Source organism: Sus scrofa, chromosome 17, assembly GCF_000003025.6.
Source record: "Sus scrofa isolate TJ Tabasco breed Duroc chromosome 17, Sscrofa11.1, whole genome shotgun sequence".
NCBI lineage: Eukaryota > Metazoa > Chordata > Mammalia > Artiodactyla > Suidae > Sus > Sus scrofa.
Window position 1 is genome coordinate 38,805,406 of NC_010459.5, and position 22,165 is coordinate 38,827,570.

The following is a 22,165-nucleotide window of genomic DNA, read 5'->3' on the forward strand; positions in this document are numbered from 1 at the left end:
CTTCATAGAACTTACCACCTTATAGGTGAGTGAAATTTACACTTTCCCACCTGCCTCCACATGAGTCTGTCGACTAAGGCTGTAGGCAAGGTCCATGAGTTATTGTTCTTTGGGTCTCTCCAGTCACTACTAGCACAGGATTTGACACATAGTAGGTGCTCAACCAATACCTGTTAAATAATAAATGAATGGACTCTGATGGAAAGCAGCAAGTTTTCACAATCTACTACAAGATGCTATATTCTTTTTTTTTCTTTCTTTCTTTTTTTGGCCATCCCTCAAGTTAACGAGGGATCAGATCAGAGCCACAGTCTCAACCTAAGCCACAGATGTAGCAACACCAGATCCTTAACCCACTGTGCCAGGCCAGGATCGAACCTGCATCCCAGTGCTCCCAAGATGCCGCCAATCCCTTTGCACCACAGCGGGAACTCCAAGATGCTATATTCTTTTTGTGCCTCCAGCTCTGCTTCAGAGAGTTAGCCTGCAGTAAGAAAGATGGGAATGATTGTTTTTGTTTGTTTTCAATTTTTCTTGTCTGTCATCCTCAGCTCACTTCAGTTGCTCAGGGTGTTGACATGGAGAGGAAGATAGAGAAAGGTGTGGGAAACGTCTCCTCTAAATTAGTATCATGGCTGGCTTCGTGCTTTCTGAGTTTAGCAGATGTTTATAGCTATTCCTGTCCATCAACAAAGCATCATGGAGTGCATTTATGGGTTCTTCAGGGGTTCCCTGCTGGGCCCCTCTCCTGCGCTCCCCCTAGCAAAAGCATCTCTATTGCCAATAGTCATCTGTCTTCTTACTTCTGGAGTCCCTTTACACCTCTAGAAGGCCCTACTGACCAGGACCCACGATGGGCTTATGCAGGCTCTCTTCCTTTCACTTAGTCCACATCTGGCCTACAGAAAACATTCCCTGACAGATTCTGGGAGAGCAGGACAATCTCAACATAGCAGCGCTCTCCTGGGTCCACCATCAAAGCAGTTATCAGGCTTGTTTCTTGCTGATAGACTTCCTGGACAGGAGATAGATCCAGTCATGCTCCCAGAGTGCAATGGGGTCAGATTTGGCACCTCAAATCCTCCTGGAATGCCCCTCTCCTGGTCACTTGGCTTCGGCAGTTAAATCTTCCCCAAGAAGATATGGGGGAGGGGTGTCTCATAATCAGAAATATCTCCACACAAATTCTTTATCCTCCATTCTCTTGAAATCATAGATAAAGGATTTAGGACTTAAAACAGATATTGGGCTATTAAAACATAACATATACAATTTTTTTTTCTTTTTAGGGCCACACCCAAGGCATATGGAAGTTTCTAGGCAAGGGGTTGAATCAGAGCTACAGCTGCCGGCCTATTCCACAGCCACAGCAATGCCAGATCTGAGTCGTGTTTGTGACTTACACCACAGCTCATGGTAACACCAGATCTCCAGCCCACTGAGTGAGGCCAAGGATCAAACCCACATCCTCATGGATACTAGTCGGGTTTGTTACCTCTGAGCCACAGCAGGAACTCCCTGTACATAATTTTAAAAAGAAAGTCAGTCAGTCCAGGCAACCTCTTGACGTGGGGCAGGGGGAATATGTATAAATAATGAGCAACCCTGGGATGTGGGATCCACATTATAGTCCTGGAACAGGGTTAGGATATAAAGCATGTTCCCAAACATGGAATTTAGGATGTAAAAAAAGAATCCCAGTTCACCTGAAGGGGAACAGTGCTGGTTTTCTTTCAACTGACCTGTTGTCTCTCCCTCCAATGCAGCCTCCTTTGAGGCCTTCTCCCCACTCTAGTCTGGTTTGAACATGGCCAGACTCTAATTGTGGCTAGATTGTCTTTTCCCAAAGAATTCTTGGGTCCCAAGCAATTCAAGGGATGGATATGAACACCCTTTGGTTTGTCTCAAGTGTCCCTGGTACGTCATAGGCTGTTTGAAGGCTGATGTACTTTCAGAGCCTACAGAACCTCTGGGGGGAATGTTACCCACTCTCAGGCATCAGCTAACTGCAGTTTCTGCTCTGGCCCAGACAAAATACCCAGTACTGGGTATTTTTCTGGCGTATAGTTGACTTACAATGTTGTATTAGTTTCAGGTGTAGAGCAAGGTGATTAAGTTATACATATTCATATATCCATTCTTTCTTCCCATCTAGCTTATTACAGCATATTGAGTATATTTTATTATGCTTTAATACAATTTCCAACTTGCTGTTAATACATAGTATTATTATCTAATACTAATACATATAAATAAATGTTTGCTGGGTGAATGAATAAATGAATGAGGATATGTATTAATGAATTATTTTTACTAAGATTAAAGATTCCTGTTTGGTTTTAATCACCTTCTATTCCATTTGCCCTTTGTTGATATGTCTTGATAGTCTGAAACCTATGTTTATTCCTCTTTGTCTTAAAATGTATTGCGCAGTATGTAGATGGATTTTATGTCCTTAACCTTTGTAATACTGGGGCTGATTTCATTCAGCCCATGGATGATTTTTTTTTTCTTTTCTTTTCTTTTTAGGGCTGATCCTGCATCACATGGAATTTCCTGGGCTAGGGGCTGAATCAGAGCTGCAGCTACCAGCCCATACCACAGCCACAGCAACTTGGGATTAAAGAGCCCCATCTGTGATCCACACCACAGCTTGCGGGAATACAGGATCCTTAACCCACTGAATGAGGCCAGGAATCAAACTCACATCCTTGTGGATCTCAACTGGGTTTTTAAGCTGCTGAGCCCCAACAAGAACTCCATGGAGACTTATTTGGCACCTAATATGTGTCAGGTTCTATGTTAAATGCTAAGTCAGACATAGTCTTCTAGCCTCAGGAAACTTAAATTTTAGAGAGGGAGAAAGATAACAGGTAAACCAAAAAAAAAAAAAAAAAGTAGGAAATACTATAAAAAGAGCACTGTGATAGAAAATGATAGGGTATTACTGTAAATAGCATGGTCAGGGAAGACCTAACTGATTTGAGACCTGAAAGAGAGGAAGTTATCAGCTAATCCAAGAGCTCTGGCAAAACTGGCCTAGGAGATGGCAAAGCATCTGCAAAAGCCCTGAGGTTGGTGTGGGTAACATTCCAAATACTGCAGTGACTATTCTTGCACACAACCTGTCAGGGGACCATCTTCTTGGGGTGGATTCCCACACAACTGAGTCTTTGTATCTTTTTTCTCTGTCCAATGTCCTGGATGTTTTTTCTTCTCTTTCAAGATAGTTTGCTTTTCAGATTCATTGTCCTCCCTCCCTGCCAACTTACTATTTTTTTTTTCCCTCAAGGTAACTATTAAGAATTTATTTTGGGAGTTCCTGCTGTGGCACAGCAGCAACGAATCCGACTAGGAACCATGAGGTTGTGGGTTTGATCTCTGGCCTCGCTCAGTGGGTTAGGGATCAGATTAGACCCCTAGACTGGGAAACTTCACATGCAGGGGTGAGTGGGGCCCTCAAAAGACCCCCCCCCAAAGAAAGAACTTTTGTTCTTTTAGGAGAAAAGATACAATATAGCTCTTATTGAAGTGCTCCCTTCTCAGGTTCCCTTTGGCTGTGCATTGCCTGTTTCACTCCTACTACCCATCAATCCATCCGTTCACTCAGCACTTACTGAGCACCTATTTTGTACCAGCCTTTGTGCTGGGTGCTAGAGATACACAAACTTATGCTATGCTTCTCAAAATGTGTTCCCAATGCATCATAATCACTCAGGGTATTTGCTGGAAGACACATTCCTGGGCTCCATGCCTGGTTTACTGACTCTCCATGGGTGGAATCCAAAAGTCTACATTTTGGAGTTCCTGTTGTGGCTCAGTGGTTAACAAACCCAACTAGTATCCACGAAGACTCAGGTTTGATCCCTGGCCTTGCTCAGTGGGTTAAGGATCCAGTGTTACCATTAACTGTGGGATCAGTTGCAGAGGAGGCTCTGATCCAGTGTGTCTGTGGCTGTGGGTGTAGGCTGGCAGCTACAGCTCCAATTCGACCCCCAGCCTGGAAACCCCATATGCCACGGGTGTGGCCCTAAAAAGACAAAAAACAAACAAAAAAACTCTACATTTTAAGAAATACCCGTTATTGTTTTTTAATCCCAATTTTTTTGTCTTTTTTTTGGGGGGGGTCCCAGCCGCGTTGTCGAGGTACACCACAGCTCAGGGCAACGCGGGACACTTAACCCACTGATCGAGGCCAGGAATCAAACCCGCATCCTCGTAGATACCAGTCAGGTTCTTTACCTCTGAGCCACTACGGGAACACCCCAACTCAAATTTTATTTTTTAATTTTTATTTATTTTTTTGGCCGCACCCAGGGCATATGGAAGTTATTGGACCAGGGATAGAAACCGGGCCAAAGCAGCAACTTAAGCGACTGCAGTGACAACGACAAATCCTTAAACCGCTGCACAAGAGACTCTCCAACTAAAATTTGAGAACCAAGGAGTGGAAAAGAATGGCAGGTAAATAAAATTTACAGCTCTAAAAAAGTGCATTGATAATCCATGTGCAAAACACGCTCTAGAGTCCTCTAGAGAGAGTCAGGCTTATTCAGAAAATTATATAAACTGTAGCTCTCCAGTGGGATGCAGGACATTCAGGCAGTCTCCGGTGCAAAGTGTATTCAAATGACATTAAGTAATTATATTATGAATGTTGAGTAGCCTGAAGCTACTTGGAGTTTCGGAGATTGAAGCTGAGTTTTGCCGCGACCAGGAGCCAGTTTCCTTCAGCACGTAGTTAATTGTACTCAGGTTTGGGAGTGGAGCATTGCGCAGGCGCATCTAGAACGAGGCGACCACACACATGCGCCGTATGTAACCTCGAAGCCAAAAGGGATACGATTGAGGGCAAGTGTTTTCTGTTACCGAAACTTCCTTTGCTCAAATAAGCAACCCTGGATGTCTCCATTTCGGGCGAGGAAATCTAACGTCTCTTAACATAATCCCTTCTTTTCTTCTGGGCCACTCTTGTAAAACAGCTGCCAGTACTCAACATGGCGAGAGGCCCCTAAGGCGATGCAGTCCTCTCTGGAGCGCCGGCTGGAGCGGCAGGGCTCTCCGAAAGGGCGGGAGTTTGGGGGGCGGGGCCTGCGCCCCAGCCACTCCGTGAGCCCCCGCCCCGCCTCCCCCGCCCGGCCTCAGCTGCAGCTTCACCGACTCCCGCGCTGAGGAGCACCCTGGGAACCTGCGGGAGCGGAGCGTGGTGAGGAAGGGCCTCAGGGGCGGGCGGGAGGTACCCGTGTTAACGGTCCAAGGCCCAGCGACTAGGGTGCTCCTGGGAATCCCATTCGGGCAGCGGCCTCCGGTTTCCCAGAAGAAACTCAGAGGCCCAAAAGAGGCTGGGTCCTGTTCTGGGGCTCTGGCCCCTGGCCTCCGCGTCCTGCTGTTGCTACCGCTCTGGGCTCCAGACCTTGCAGAAAGGGAGCTTCCCGACCCTGGGGTTGTCAGGATAAGGCGCTGCGCTCTCCTGCGCGTCCCGCTCCAGGCTCCCAGGATTTCGCGACTTCCTCTGCCCTTGGGGCTTTGCATGTGACTGTCCGAAAGTCCGGTCCTACCCGCCGCCCCACTCTGGAACTCTCATTCTTCGGGACCCAACTTAAGTATCACTTTTTCAGAAACCTTACCTCGTCGCTTTCTGAAGGCGCCGTAAGCTCACTGCTGGGTTTTTGCACTCTGCGCATAGTTACTTTTCCTGCTCCTCTTTGGCAGCCGTGCACTTGTTGGGGCGTTATGCCTTCCGCTTTTCATCCCTCTCCCAGGATCTAGCACGTGATGATGATAATAATATAGCTCGCATTTACTGAATAGTCACTAAATGCATTACACATAAAGGCCCATTTAATCCTCACAGCAATTCCACAAGGCGGGTTCTGTAGGCGTGAAGAAACTAAGGCACTCAGATCAATTTCCTGGAGTCCCACAACTGTTAAGCTGGTGGAGCCGGGATACAAATTCTAGACTCTCTGTCCCCAGAACATGTGATAATCCCTAGATTGCCCTAAGGTTTGGTAAATGTCTGTTGAATTGGAGTTCCCACCGTGGCTCAATGGAATTGAATCTGACTAGCATCCATGAGGACGCAGGTTTGATCACTGGCCTCACTCAGTGAGTTAAGGATCCGGTGTTGCTGTGAGCTGTGGTGTAGGTTGCAGACACAGCTCGGATCCTGCTTTGCTCTGGCTGTGGTGTAGGCCAGCAGCTAAGGTTCTGATTCGACCCCTAGCCTGGGAATCTCTATATGCCTCAGTTGCGGCCCTAAAAAGACACACTCACAAAAAAAGTCTGCTGAATTTTTACATTAGGCCCATGAGTTATGGAGGCCAGGATTACGATGCACATGAGAAGGCTTGGAAAGAAGAATGGATGTCCCCAAATATACAGTGAGTTCATGACTCTGCGGCTGGCCCTCTGTCCTTTCAGTCACACTCTACCTTTCTTTGGTCCTTTTCCGTCAGAGAGGTGCAGACTTAGACCTCATCATTTCACAACTTAGAAAGTGTCCCTCACAGAGCTGTGATTTCATATCTCATGATTTAGGAGACAGCATAATGTAACGGAGAGGGCATAGAATTTGGAACCAGACTGGGGTTCAGTCTTTGCTCTGCTACTGTTGAGTTATATCCCTTACATTTTTTGGAGCCTGTTTTCTTGTGTAAAATGAAGGCAATAATTTCATCTCAAAGGGTTTTTTTTTATGAAGATATCAAATAATTGTGTGAAGTGTGCCATACAAACTACATGATCTGGGTTTTGTTTGTTTCTGTTTTGTTTTACCTTTTAGAAGGTTATAGAACTGTCAGTTTGTTATAGCTCATGTTGCCTAATGGTCTAATATTCATTCATTCATTCGTCAAATATCTAATGAGTACCAGTTATAATACCAGGCACTGTTTTAGGAGCTGAGAATACAGCAGTCAATAAAACAGTATTCTTGCACTTGGGAAATGTATATTGTGTGAGATATATTATACATAATACTCAGGAAGGGACAGATAAAGTATGTAAGGTAAATAGGAAAATAGTAGAGTGTGAGGAGGGGTGGCGGTATTTTATATTGGGTGGTTAGGGAACAGCTTACTGAGAAGGTGACATTTGAACAGAGACCTGAAGGTGGCAAGGGAGTAAATCATGAGGATAATTGGAAGAAGAGGACCTGGATGAGTGTATGGCTTAATGTGTTCCAGACACATCCAGCAAGGAGGGCTGTGTGACTGGAAGGATATGAGCGAAGGGGAGAGGCGTAAGGAACGGAATTAAAACAATCAGAAGCTGGGATCAAACAATTAGGATCTGGTAAGCCAATACAGTGATTTTGTCTTTAACTCTTGATTAGCCACTGGAGGGTTCTGAGTGGCATAATCTGTCACTGTTTTAAAAGAATCACTCTTGACTATTCCAAGAAAAAATAAATTTCAGAGGCAATGTGGAAGTATTGCTACCACCGTGGAAGCTTTTGCAGTTGTCTAGGTGTATTATTGCTATACAAAGAATTACCCCTAAATTTGGCAGCTTGAAACAACAATCGTTGATTGTCTTCTAAAGTTGTGGGTCAGAAATCTGGGAGCAGTTCAGCAGTTCAAAAGTTGAACTGCTGTTTCTTAGGCTTAGGATCTCTCAGGAGACTGCAGTCAAACTGATGGCTGGTCTACTCCCAAGATGGTTCCTTACCCCTGGGCCTCTTCATAGGGCTGCCTGAGTGTCCTCAGGACACAGCAGAGAGAGAGAGAGAGTGGGGAGAGAGCCAGAGCTAGAGGGAAAGCAGGCCATTTATGACCTTGTCTTGGAGTCATTTCTACTTTATCCAGCTCTGTTAACTTTATACCAGTTCTCACTCAAGGAGAGAGAATTAGTTAGGCTCCACTAATTCTTGAAAGGAGGTGTATCAAAGAATGTGGACATACTTTAAAGCCGCCACACCAGGCAAGAGAGTGACTTGGCTTGGGATGATGGTGGGTGTGGGTCAAAAGTGATAGAAACTGGTAGTGGCTATAGGATTTGCTGCTGGATTGGTCATAGGGTGTTGGAGAAGGGAGCAAGTATAACTGTAAGGCTTTTGGCTTGAACATCCAGAAGGATGGGATTGATTTCGTCATTTTTGTCTTTTTTTTACCATTTCTTGGGCCGCTCCTATGGCATATGGAGGTTCCCGGGCTAGGGGTCTAATCGGAGCTGTAGCCACTGGCCTATGCCAGAGCCACAGCAACTCGGGATCCAAGCTGTGTCTGCAACCTACACCACAGCTCACGGCAACACCGGATCCTTAGCCCACTGAGCAAGGCCAGGGATTGAACCCGCAACCTCATAGTTCCTAATCAGATTCGTTAACCACTGAGCCACGACGGGAACTCCAGGATGGGATTGATTTCAGAGAGACAGCAGTGAGTGATGGCTTGAAGGGAGATCTTAATTCTCTGCTCAGGAATTGAACCTGGGCAGCTTGGAAGAAAACTAGGAATCCTAGCCACTAGACCAACTAGAGGCTGAAAGCAGAATTGCCCTGATTCTTGCCCCCTGTCGAAAGCAAGAATGTTTCAAGGAGGCAAAGTCTGTAAGAACAGGTATAGAGTTCATACACAGTATAAAGTGTAGGCGAGCACACAGAGAAGTAGTCTGCCTCTCTAAGGCAGAAGTAAAGCAGTAATATACACCCAAAGGAGAAGTGAGAGTGCAGGTGTCCCCTTGAATGAGGAGCACACCAGAAAGGTGATTTAAGTCACTTATTCACCATGCTGTACAGTAGGAAAAAAATAATGTATTGGGGAAATAAAAATAAATAAATGGGGGGGGGAGTCACTTATACAGGACAGATCTTCCAGGTCTTTGTCTTCCTTTGGCCAGTTATCTTATTTTATTTTTTACACCTGACCAAATCCAGGATCCTCCTGAATCTGCATGCACATCTTTTGGCCAAGATGGATTCCAAAGCAAAGCATGGTGGGAAGGTTATTTAGACTTATGGCCTGGCACCCCCTCCCTTTTTGAGCCAGAGGGTCTCCCTGACCCTGAGAATGGGGAGTACGTGACCTCTTTTGATGCTGTCATTACCATTGTTTAACAAGTTCACAGGAGACAAGTACCAGTTATTTGCCTTGTGCCCGTGGTTATTTCCATCTTGAAATATAGATAGTGGCTGGTTGCAAATGTCTATCCTGGAGTCCATCTATCTCCTGCTTCAGAATTACCATTTATTGAATCAGAGGACCAAGAGTTCACTTTTGGACAAGCTAACTTTTGAGAAAGTACACATCTATGTGGAGAATTTAAATAAATGTTTGGATTTAGTAGGGAAGTGTGATGTTCCAGAGGGAAGTGTGGGCTGGAGATAGAAAACTGGGAATCATGGGTGTATGGGTGCAATTTTAAGCCATGAAACTAGGAGATTAATGTAGGTGAAGCAGTCTGAAGCCTGAGCCCAAAATTCAGATGATGGTGGAGAGAGGGGGAGCCTTGGAAGGAGGAGGAGAGAGAGATACCCACATATGATTTTTTTTTGCTTTTTAGGGCTGCACCTGAGGCACATGGAGGTTCCCAGGCTAGGGGATGAATTGGAGCTATAGCCCCTGGCCTACACCACAGCCATAGCAACTCGGGATCTGAGCCGACCTACACCACAGCTCACGGCAACAACAGATCCTTTACCCATTGAGTGAGGCCAGGGATTGAACCCGCATCTTCATGAATCCTAGTTGGGTTCTTTAACCGCTGAGCCACGAAGGGAACTCCCCCACATGTGACATTTTTATAAGGAACCGTATACTTTTTTTTTTTTCCCCTGGAATAAGAAACAGAAATGGTCTCTGTATGGAGTTCCTGCCGTGGCTCAGAGGTTAACGAACCCAACTAGTGTCCATGAGGTGGCAGGTTCGATCCCTGGCCTTGTTCAGTAGATAAAGGATACGGTGTTGCTGTGAACTGTGGTGTAGGCCAGCAGCTACAGCTCTTGATTCAGCCCCTAGCCTGGGAACGAACCTCCATATGCCACAGGTGTGCCCCTAAAAAGACAGACAGACAGAAAGAAAGAAAGGAAGGAAGGAAGGGAGAGAAAGAAAGAAATTGTCTCTCTAGACATAGAGAGTTTTTTACTCAGGAAATAAAATGTTTGTGCCCTCAAGTGTTTTTCCTTTTTTTGCTTCCAGTGCAAGTTTTGTTTAATAATAGCAGTCCTCATCTTAGTCCTTGCAACATTTACACTTCTACTCCAATTTTAGGTGGTGTTGCTTTTATTTTAAATTTGTTTAAATACTCCTTTTAGAGGAATTTGGATGAGAAGAGACTATAATTTATGTCACTCCTCTGTCACTCTCCATCCTAGGTCCTGAGATTTCTGCCCTTCCCAGGCTGGTTCCTAGCAAAAGTAGGATGTCAGTTTTGTTCATTTCTGTACTGTGGCTGGCTACCTGATACTGAACTGGATGGAATTTCTGAGTGTTTATGGGATGAATTAACATATAAAAGAAGTGAATCTTTTTCCTTTCCCTGCGGCAATGTTAACCTCTGTTCAGTGGTTTACAATTTATAAAGTACAGCTGACATCCATTATCTCATTTGAATGCAATCCCGTCTGTTACCTTTTGCGGATCACTGACCTTTTCCTTTGCTGAGGGACATTGAAACCTCTCTTTCTTTTGGAGTTGTGCTAGTTTATTTATTCTCTGGGTGATCTGACAGTGTGTTAATAAAAGGTGGTGAACGGTGTCCTGAGGGAGCTCAGAACTAAATCTCAATTTCAGAAAAATTCCTGATGTGTTTTTTTCTCTATTCCTTCCATCTTTTTATTCCTGTTTTAGTGAATTTCCTTTTGGAGTTTGAATCATAAAACAATTCAAATCATTTTTAAAATAAACTTTTTTTTAGGACAGTTTTAGATGTGTGGAAAAATTGCACAGTACAGGGTTCCTATATATCCTGCACCCAGTTTCCCCTGTTAGTAACATCTCCCAATAGTGTGGTACATTTGCTACAATTTCGAATCTTTTTTTTTTTTGCCATTTCTTGGGCCGCTTCCGTGGCATATGGAGGTTCCCAGGCTAGGGGTCGAATCTGAGCTGCAGCCACCGGCCTACGCCAGAGCCACAGCAACGCAGGATCCGAGCCGCGTCTGCAACCTACACCACAGCTCACGGCAACGCCAGATCCTTAACCCACTGAGCAAGGGCAGGGACCGAACCCACAACCTCATGGTTCCTAGTTGGATTCGTTAACCACTGCGCCACGACGGGAACTCCTCGAATCATTTTTTGAGGTAAATGGGGCATACAAGTAAAATATAAACAAAATGAAATCACTTCATCTCTGTAAGCCTCAGTTTCCTGATCTATAAAAATGAGAGGGTTGGACTAAATTTTTTAATTAATTTATTTTTTGTCTTTTTAAGGCCGCACCCATGGCATATGGAGGTTTCCAGGCTAGGGGTCAAATTGGAGCTTTAGCCACAGGCCTACGCCACAGCCACAGCAATGCCAGATCTGAGCCACGTCTGCGACCTACACAACAGCTCATAGCAACGCCAGATCCTTTAACCCATTGAGCAAAGCCAGGGATTAAACCTGCATCCGTATGGATACTAGTCAGATTTCATTGCCACTGAGCCATGACAAGAATGCCCTAAATTTTTAAATAGCTCTAAAATTTTTAAATTCTCTGCTAAATTAAAATAATATTATTGTTTTGGTTTTTTTTGTGCTTTTTTTTTTTTTTTTTTGGTCTTTTTGTTTTTGGTTTTTAGGGCTGATTTGGAGGCATATGAAAATTCCCAGGCTAGGGGCTGAATCAGAGCTAGCTACACTGCCGGCTCTACGACAGAGCCAAGCAACTCGAGATCCCAGCCTTATCTGTGACCTACACTACAGCTCATGGCAACATCGGATCCTTAACCTGCTGATTGAGGCCAGGGATCAAACCCACATCCTCATGGATCCTAGTCAGGTTCATTAACCACTGAGCCATAAAGGGAACTCCCAAAATAATTATATAATTCTTATATAATTCCATTTCTTTACTGAAGTGTTACTATCACTTTCTTAAATAAGGTATACACATTAACAGCAGCCTTATTCTAATAAAAGGTTTTAGGAGTTACCATTGTGGCTCAGCAGGTTAAGAACCTGACTAGTATCCATGAGGATGCAGGTTCGATCCCTGGCTTCCCTCAGTGGGTTAAGGATAGGCATTGTTGCAAGCTGTGGCCTCGGTCGCAGTACACAGCTTGAATCTGGCGTTGCTTTGGCTGTGGTGTAGGCCAGTACCTGCAGCTCAGATTCAACCTCTAGCCTGGGAACTTCCATATGCCAGAGATGCAGTCATAAAAAAAAAAAAAAAAGGATATAATATGAGAATTCTAGGAACTATGGGAGGGCTGCCTACATAGTAGATTAGTATAATATACATAAATATAATATATGGTTACAAATATATATTAAATATAATGTATAATATTATCATACTAAATTGAATTACATGAAATTATCATTTTATAGGTTAGAAAAATGGAAATAATGGCAATTTCATAAGGTTTAACATAATGCTTTGGGGGTAGGGATCTGAAGGTAGGTTAGAGAATCTGGGGTTTCTGAGACTCTGCAAAAGCCTATCCCGACCCTCACAGTTTTAGGAGAGAACAGACTCTTCAGGTCTCTTGAAGCAACAACTCAGAGCTATCTAGTTAGCAGTGTTGGCAGTGGGAGCTGTTTCCCAGAAGGTTTGTGCCTCCGACCGGAGGAGGGGGATTGAGCCAGCATTTCAGAGCTGTGGTGATTTGGGTGACACAGCCTTGGTGGAAAGGAAAGGCATAAAGGGAGGACGTTGGAGTACTGACCCAGTGGATCAGCCAGGAAGAGGCAGCCTGGGGTGTTGGTGCCAGTAAGCCTTTACTGGGGCCACTCCACTCTTCCTACTTTATGCCCTTTCCTTACTGAGTACAAACTGCAAACCCAGGTATCTTCAGCTACCCAGGAGGTAATATAAATTAGTTTTCCTCTGTAATTCTGTTAAAAACAATAGCATAGGAGTTCTCTTTGTGGCACGGCGGAAGTGAACCTGACTAGGAACCATGTGGTTGTAGGTTTGATCCCTGGCCTCACTCTGTGGATTGAGGATCCGGCATTGCCGTGAGCTGTGGTGTAGGTCACAGACGCAGCTCAGATCTGATGTTGCTGTGGCTGTGGTGTAGGCTGGCAGCTGTAGCTTCAGTTAGACCCTTAGCTTGGGAACCTCCATATGCTGCAGGTGAGGCCCTTTAAAAAAAAAAAAAAAAAAAAAAAAACCCAACAGCACAAGTACAATGACATGACAAGTGAAATCTGCTATCTAAGAGAGGGAGAGGCTAGCCCCGGGGGGGGGGGGGGGGGGAGCCCTAGACTGAGGTGAAGTGGTGAGCGCATGCCCTATCTAAAGTGGGTGGACGGTTTCACTGCAGCTGGTTGTTGCCTTGTAGCAATGTGGGTCAAGGGTCACTAGATCTCTTGATTTTCCAAAGGAGTCAGAAATAAGAATTTTTATGTTCTCCCAATGGTAAATGTTTGCGCCTGACTTAAATTCTTAAAAATCATTGTGTATTGGAGTTCCCTGGTGGCCTAGCAGTTAAGGATGTGGCGTCACTGCTGTGGTGTGGGTTTGATCCCTGGCCCAGGAACTTCTGCATGCCATGGGCACAGCCAAGAAGCAAAAAACAAACAAACGAAAAACAAAAACATTATATAGGCAGCAATGATTGAGAAGAGCCAGCAGTCCACATGTGTAACCATGGCCAAGGGTTTAGATCTGCCAAAAGTGTGGCCCAATGCATTCCTTATCATTGTTGCCAACCTGCTAGTGACCAAAATGAGTAAAATGCATTAGTCAGCTCCTGCCTTTGAGGGACTCATAGATTAGTGGAGAAGATAGACAAAGAGTAATGATAAGATGTAATATAGGTATTCTCTATATAAAATATTAAATGTATATCTATGGCTATGAAAGTGATGAATTAATCCTAGATACATCTGAGAGGACATGATAGAAAGTGGCATTTGAGCCAGGTTGTAGGGGATCAGCAGTTAGGTGCATTAAAGGGATATGGGGCCCCTGAAACTCCCGCTGTATGTGCATATGTTATATTTGCATTTGCTGTATATGCCATTTTCTTCAGCTTGTGAATGACTCATGCTGCCAGGGAGGCAGCTCTCTAATAGACCATTTTCTTGTAGGTAATTGGAAATAAAGATATTCCTCACCCCTGCCGGTGGGTGGCTCAGGGTTGATAAAATGGGAGACATCTAACCTTCTGCCTCCCCCTAGGTTATCCTGTGTTTTAGAGGCCTAAGAAACTCAGAGGCCGTGGAGCTGGGTGCCCTCATTTTTGGATGAGGAGCCTGAAAGGGAAATGGCATGCTTGAGGTCATAGAGCCCACTAGAAGCAGAGCTTGGATGAGCACCCCCAACTTTTGCCTCCCCATCTCCTGGGTACCTCTGAAGTCACTGGTTAGGCTGGCCTCCCCCACCTGCTCCCATTGTCCTATCCTGGCCCAGTTCCTGGTAGGTGAAGAGGGCAGCCATCCTGCTGAAGCTGGTTCCTTCCCTCTCTTTTGGATCCCCTGCCCGAAAGGCCTGCTGCTCTATCAGAGAGTCAAATTACTTGTATTCAAATCTCTAGTCAACTAAATGCCAGCTGTATGAACTCAAATTGTTTAATCTTTCTGATTTCTTTTTTGCTTTTTTTTTTTTTTTTTTTTTTTTTTAGGGCTTCACCTGTGGCATATGGAAGTTCCCAGGCTAGGGGTCAAATCAGAGCTGCAGCTGCCGGCCTACACCACAGCCACAGCAACACCAGATCCAAGCTGCATCTGTGACATATACCACAGGTCGTGGCAATGCCAGATCCTTAAACCCACTGAGTGAGGCCAGGGATCAAACTGGCATCCTCGTGGATACTAGTTGGGTTCGTAACCTGCTGAGCCACAGTGGGAACTCCCACCTTTCTGATTTCTTAACTGAGGTTTCACCTTTGTAAGCCTCAGCATCATCCATATATAAAGAGCTATACTAGTACCTACACTGAAGTGTGATAGGAGGGCATTGGAGGGTTTCATGATTCTTTTTTTTTTTTTTCTTTGTTCTATAAGTAGTCATCATTTTTTTTTTTTTCTCTTTTGTCTTTTGAGGGCCACACCTGAGGCATATGGAGGGTCACAGGCTAGGGGTCAAATCGGAGCTGCAGCTGCCAGCCCACACCGCAGCTCACAGCAACATCAGATCCTTAACCCATTGAGCAATGCCAGGGACAGAACCTACAACCTCATGGTTACTAGTCGTGTTTGTCAACCACTGAGCCACAGCGGGAACTCCGGTGTCATAATTCTTGTGATGCCAGAATGACATCGTGTGTGTAAAGCACTTAGCAAAGTGACTTATACATAACTTAACAAGTGGTAACTATGATGACGATAGTTCACATCGTTCACAGCCCCCCAGGTTAGGTTAAAAGCCCTTCTGTTGTCTTCCCTTACCATCCTGCAGTGTCTCTATTATTACTGCACAGACCACATTGTATTGTAATTATGTCTCTTTCCCCTGCTAACCCAAAAGCACCTTCAGTGATTCAGTCAACAAATGTTAGAGTTCCCTTCATGGCTCAGCAGTTAATGAACCTGACTAGTATCCATGAGGACATGGGTTCAGTCCTTGGCCCTGCTCACTGAGTTAAGGATCCAGCATTGCTGTGAGCTGTGGTATAGGTCGCAGGCATGTCTCAGATCCAGCATTGCTGTGGCTGTGGCTAGGCTGACGGCTTCAGCTCTGACTCGACTACTAGCCTGGGAACCTCTAAGGCGCGGGTGTGCCCCTGAAAAGACAAAAAAAAAAAAAAAAAGTTTATTGAGCACTATGCCAGGCACTAGGGATGCAGTGGAAAACTCTTGGTCTAGCGCGGAGTTCCAGAAGGCATGCCAGGAAACACTAGTCCTGTGCGCTTGTCTCACGGTCTAATAAATTGGAGAAAGATGCTCATCATAGCTCCCCTTTAGCAATTAGGTCCATCTTAGCCTTTTAAAAGCTCTGAGGGGTCCTGTGGTAAAGGAACCTATTTACCTGTCCAGGCCAGCTTTGCCAGACCTAATGAGTGTTTACTGAATAAATGTGAGTCATCTAGACAGTTCTTTCAACTCCACTGTGTGCTTTGGTCCCCAGCTCCAGAGGAGGTCCAAGGGACAACAATGATTCGTGACCCTGCTGGAAGCAAACAGCCTCTGGCTACATAAGGGCCTGTGGGCTTACTGTCTGGTTCCTCCATGGAGACAGGCCGCCCCAGGCTGAACAACATGAAGCCCCAACCACTGCAGCTGGTGCTAGAGGAGCAAGTGCTGGCGCTGCAGCAGCAGATGGCAGAGAACCAAGCAGCCTCCTGGCGGAAGCTGAAGAGCTCCCAAGAGGCACAGCAGAGGCAAGCAACCCTTGTGAGGAAGCTGCAGGCCAAGGTGAGGCAGCTGCCCTTTCAGGAGGGAGAAAGAGACCACGTGGAGCTGGGGGCCGAAGAGGGCAGGAATGTCCTAATAAAGAGTTCTCCTTTGCTGCTCACAACTTCTCCGTGAACTACTCTGGCATCCCTTTCCATGATGACCTTCACAAGGGTTAGTTGTCTAGGTTTGCTCTCCCAAGTCTAGAGCTAGGACTTGACCCTGGGTGTTCTGGTTCCAAAGCCCATGAACTTACTTCTCCTGCGTAAGAGTTTTATAGAATGTATTAAATGTCCACATGGAAACCGTGAGATGTTATGGCCTCACCTCATTATCACCCAGTCCCTCATTCACAGCAGGTTTGCCCACAACCCTTGGGGCCTTTGCTTTGGGCTGTTTGCATCTGCCTGCTTACTGCCATGATCTCTGTTTCTCTTAGGTGTTGCAGTACCGGAGCTGGAGCCAAGAGCTGGAGAAGCGGCTGGAAGCCACTGGGGTGAGTGGGGCTGTTCTGTGCTCCTCCTGAGCTCCTCCTGAGGGCTTGTTTGCTGACTGAGGGAGGCTGGGGTATGATAAGGTGAGGCTTGGTAGCAGTCTGTCTTTGTCAGCCCTTGAGAGCTTTATCACACAGATACCTTCATCAGACCTAACTATTCCTAGCCTGTCATATTCCAACCCTTGGCTCTCTAATGCCACTTTAGGAGACTTAATATTATCACATTGGAAATGATGTGGAATCCAAGGGAGGAGATGCATTTTTCCTCCAGAAGGTGTCAGTGTTTATCTGTCATAGAGAGATATTGCACCCTTGCAGGCCTGGAAGAAGAGTGTGTTCATGGCAGAGGGATTTCTTTGTGCTATTGGCTACATAGAACTGGCTTTCAAAGACCCATCTGCCTTTGTTCCAGCTCCCTCTCAGCACCTTCTCACATTACTCTTGGAAGAGTTCTCTCAGAGGAAGGAGAGGAGCAAGACTACTCCATACCATCCATTCTCTGTAGTCCAGGCATCCTTAGGCATTATCATAGAATTATGTCACTTAATCTGCGAAGCAGCTTTCCCAGGGGAATGATACCACCTTCACTTTGCAGCTGAAGACTTTGCAGCTCAGAGAAGTTATAACTTCCCAAGGTCCAAAAAGTAACGTGGTAGAAGCCAAGGCCATTAGTGAAAGCTGTATCATATACTTCTCAGGTTGAAAGTTCTTTTTTTTTGTCTTTTGTCCTTTTAGGGCCACACCTGTGGCACATGGAGGTTTCCAGGCTAGGGGTCTAATTGGAGCTGTTGCTGCTGGCCTACGCCAGAGCCACAGCAATGCCAGATCCAAGCTGCATCTGTGACCTATACCACAGCTCACGGCAACACTGGATCCTTAACCCACTGAGCGAGGCCAGGGATCAAACCCGCAACCTCATGGTTCCTAGTCAGATTAATTTCCACTGCGCCATCATGGAAACTCCAGGTTGAAAGTTCTTTTCACTACCAAATGCTGTCTTTCAAGAGAAGTCCCTGGTTCACTTTGGGAGAGAGGGATTGAGGAGAGAGGCAGATTGCCAAGAAGGAGGACAAAGAACATGGGCTGCTATAGAGATGGTATCAGGGAGTTGGTCTGCAGGGTGTTCTCTTTGGAGGTAAATTAGGCTTGTTTTTGTCTGGTTAAGGCACCAATCCCTCAGAGGTGGGAAAATGTGGAGGAGCCAAACCTGGAACAGCTGCTAATCCGATTGGAGGAGGAGCAACAGAGGTGATGGGCCCCAACTTTCTGGCCTGGGTAGTTGGCTGGCGGGTGGAGAAGGTCCATGGGAAACCTCTGTCTTGAGGGCTAATGTGCATTAGAACGAAGGACTTCAGCCTTCAGTTCCTGGCAATGGAAAGTTCCAGTGGTTGTCGTCTTATTCCAAGAGGTCCAAGTGTTGGCTCAGACCTTTATTTTGTACTTGCTCCTATCCCTTCCCAGTGCAGGTGTGAGAGTCTAGCAGAGGTGAACACCCAGCTTCGGCTGCACATGGAAAAAGCTGACGTGGTGAATAAAGCGCTTCGGGAAGATGTGGAAAAATTGACAGTAGACTGGAGCCAGGCCCGGGATGAGCTAATGAGGAAGGAGAGCCAGTGGCAGATGGAGCAGGAGGTAAGAGAAGCAGGGGCTGGGAACAGTGAGAGGAGGACTTGCACTCTGGGCACTGCCCTGGTCAGTGCTGGAAGGGGTTAACTTCAGGACTTGGATGGAAACCTAACTGTTGTTAAAGTCTCTGGCTGCGCTCACCACTTGATACTGGCAGCTCTGCCCTGCTTGGGCTGTCAGCTTACTTCTGTTTTTACCTGCCCAGTCGAGGTTTTGCTAGCAGGTAGCGTGACACCAAGCCACTCTGTTCCTGCATAAGGACTAGCTTAGATTTCAGATGGATCTTAAGATTTATTGCCCTCCCTCCTGGAAGTCTGCGATTGAGATGCTAAGGAGGTAACTATTGAAATTGAATGAGGAAGAAATTTTTAGAACCCAGTTAAAGGAAACTAATGTTTCCTGAGCCTTTGCTCTGGGAGGATATTATGCTGGGTGATTTACATATATCATTTAATCCTCATTTTATAGTCTGTGGTAACGTTGGTAATAGCTACCATTTGTTGAGCAGCTATTGTTTATCCTTTTCTGATCTAGCTCGAGGAAGGCCATATATCATCTCAGTCCCTTTGACCTATTGAATCCCACTGCTGACCTTATTAAACACCTCAGCACCAGCTGAATATAGACTCCCATTCATAAAGTATCCCTGTAAGCCCCTCCTTCCTTTCCCCAAGAGTCGGGAGGAATCCAAGACTCCTGTGTTGGCCAAAGATGTCCTCTGCCCTTTGATATGACCTGGGTTTCTGAACATACAGTTCTTCAAGGGCTACCTGAAAGGGGAGCATGGTCGCCTTCTCAGTCTATGGCGGGAGGTGGTGACCTTCCGACGTCACTTTCTGGAAATGAAGTCAGCCACTGACAGGTCAGTGTGGGGATAAGATGGGAGGCAGTTTGCCCCTACCCATTCTAGACTTAGGGCGGTGGGCTGCTGTAGAAGGGGGGATCAGGCTGTGGGGAGAAGGCAAAGGTGGAAGATGTGGTGGGGAGGGATAGTTTTATTGGATTCAAATGATTTTTCCTAGACCTGTTCCTCAGGCCTCACTGGGCCTGACCTCCGCACTCCCTTCTCTGGTGCCTATTGGAATCTGCTCTTTCCTTGCTTGTTCTCAGAGACCTGATGGAGCTCAAGGCTGAGCACGTGAAGCTCTCTGGGTCCCTGTTGACCTGTTGTCTGCGCTTGACTGTGGGAGCACCACAGGCCCGGGAATCCACTGGATCTGGGAGGCTGAATGGGAGTGAACCATCCCAGCTGATGCTGCTACTGTCTAAGACCCAGGAGCTGGAGAAGGAAGCCCATAAAAGGAGCCAGGAGTTAATACAGCTTAAGAGTCAAGGGGATCTGGAGAAGGCTGAGCTTCAGGATCGGTGAGATGGGCTGGGTCCTAGGAAGGGAAAGCTGAGGGAAAGGTGCCTCCCCTAGGGAGTTCGAGATAGTTGGGGGAGGGGGAGGATATGCAGATCATTCCTTCCACAGAGGGGAAGGGGATGTGCCAGAGAGAGTCGACTAATTTGAAACCCAGTGCCACAGTTGGGGCCACGTCTGCCCTCTGCCCTCAGACTCTCTTACAGCTCATTTTCTCTCCTGGTGACTTACAGAGCTGGCTGTCAATCTATCAATACCAAACTACGGAATTCCCCTTGTGGCACAATGGAAATGAACCCAACTAGTATCCATGACGATGCGGGTTTGATCCCTGGTCCTGCTCATTGGGTTAAGGATCTAGTGTTGCCATGAACTATGGTGTAGGTCACAGATGCGACTCGGATCCCACATTGCTGGGGCTCTGATGTAGGCTGGCAGCTGCAGCTCCGATTCAGCCCCTAGCCTGGGAACTTCCATATGCTGCACCTGCAGCCCTTAACAAAACAAAACAAAACAAATACCAAATTACTTGCCATTACCAGACGAGCCAAGTTCTTGCATGCCTCCCTCTGTTCTCTCTGCAGTATCCTCAAAGGCATAGTTCAAACATCACTTCTCTTTTGACCTCGATAACCTGTTAAATTACAATGTATGGTCTTTTAGGTCAGAAGACCAATGCTTGTTACAACATTGATCTCATCGATTATTTAGTTTTGGGGTATTTTTGTTTGTTTCTTGGTTAGCTTTGGTTCTTGTTTTTTTTTTTGATAAAGTAATTTTTAAACAATAAGAAGAGTAAAGATTTTAAGTAAAGCTCCATTTGAATCTCAGGGCAAAGGTCAGTTTTTACCCCATGGCTAGGGTTGTGTCACCACCTGTTGGTGGCGTAGTTGAGTTGCAGGGGTTTTTTGGTTTTGTCTTGTCTTTTTGTCTTTTTTAGGGCCACACCCATGGCATATGGAGGTTCCCAGGCTAGGGGTCTAACCACAGCTGTAGCTGCTGGCCTACACCAGAGCCACAGCAACGCCAGATCTGAGCCACGTCTGCGACCTACACCACAGCTCATGGCAACACCCGATCCTTAACCCACTGAACAAGGCCAGGGATTGAACCTGAAACCTCATGGTTCCTAGTCGGATTCATTTCTGCTGCGCCACAACAGGAACTCCATGTTGCAATTTGTCTTATTTGGGTTGTGAAGGTGCTGGGAAGCACAAGGACAGAGACCATGTCTTAGTAATTTTGTGTCCTAGTGTTTTGTACTTCACCTGCCATATAGTAGACACTCAATAAATGTTTATTGAATGATACAATAGTTAAATGAATGACCATACAGAGGATTAAGGCATCTGCAGCTCCGATTCAGCCCCTAGCCTGGGAACTTCCATATGCTGCATCTGTGGCCTCTTGAAGATGATACAGAATAAAATTAGGACTTTGAAACAAAAGATTAAGCTCCTAAATGACCTTCATTCAAGAAGTATTTATTTAGCTAACCACACAACACCAGGTACTGAGCTCTGGGATATGTTGTTAGGTGATAAAGATGTCTGGTGATTTCCCTGAACTTTGAGGTTAATTTTAGGGAGGTTGACTGTAATCTCTCCCAAATTGCCCCTCCTTTTTTCCCATCAGTCAGAATCTTGGGCTGGAGGGACATTGGGACTATCCCATGTGGCAATTCTGATATTCTTATTGGCTTCAGGATGCTTGACTTCAAGATCAAGCGGGGCCTGGAAGGGCCTGGGCCAGGGCTTTCCTTCAGCTCTCGGGCCCCCAAACACGTGTTCCAGCCCTGAGATGTGGTAAATCCCTGCATGTGTCTGAGTGGCTTTTGGATTCCCCACCCCGAATTCAAGGCTATAATGTCATGTTTTCAGGGAGTGCAGGGGTTGGGGGTGCCCAAGGGACTTTGGGGAGGCTGCAGTGGGGATGTCTGTATTGGGGCAGGGTGTGCTGCCCAGTAGCTCTGTCCACATCAGTGGGTGCCCCGGTGACCCTGCTGTGCTCTTCTCTCCAGGGTGACCGAGCTTTCTGCTCTGCTGACCCAGTCTCAGAAGCAGAATGAAGATTATGAAAAGATGGTAAAGGCTCTGAGAGAGACAATGAAGATCCTGGTACATGATCCTTTGTTCTGGGGAGGAGTCGGGTGTGGGCCTGTAGCTTCCTGTCCTCTATGGATAGAAAGTGCAGGATACCAGTTAAATATTCCCTTGATGAAATCTCCCTAAAGCTAAAGGGTAAATTTTG

The 22,165-nt window shown here is 46.1% G+C and overlaps 1 protein-coding gene across 10 annotated transcripts in view; it reads left to right on the plus strand.

Annotated features, from left to right (window-relative positions):
* CEP250 (centrosomal protein 250) overlaps positions 4,319-22,165 on the plus strand; it is a 63,073-nt gene continuing 45,226 nt past the window's right edge. For 2 of the 10 annotated variants that reach the window (XM_021078256.1, XM_021078257.1), the window contains exons 1-10: positions 4,321-5,206; positions 6,306-6,383; positions 7,188-7,296; positions 16,165-16,451; positions 16,870-16,926; positions 18,092-18,174; positions 18,393-18,558; positions 19,308-19,414; positions 19,663-19,917; positions 21,936-22,032. In XM_021078256.1, the coding sequence (XP_020933915.1) occupies positions 16,266-16,451; positions 16,870-16,926; positions 18,092-18,174; positions 18,393-18,558; positions 19,308-19,414; positions 19,663-19,917; positions 21,936-22,032 (951 nt within the window). In that variant the 5' untranslated portion in view covers positions 4,321-5,206; positions 6,306-6,383; positions 7,188-7,296; positions 16,165-16,265. Of the gene's footprint in view, positions 5,207-6,305; positions 6,384-7,187; positions 7,297-16,164; positions 16,452-16,476; positions 16,605-16,869; positions 16,927-18,091; positions 18,175-18,387; positions 18,559-19,226; positions 19,415-19,662; positions 19,918-21,625; positions 21,721-21,935; positions 22,033-22,165 lie in introns of those variants that run through there. The other 8 variants (XM_001929408.4, XM_021078259.1, XM_013985307.2 and 5 more) reach the window with 8 other exon arrangements.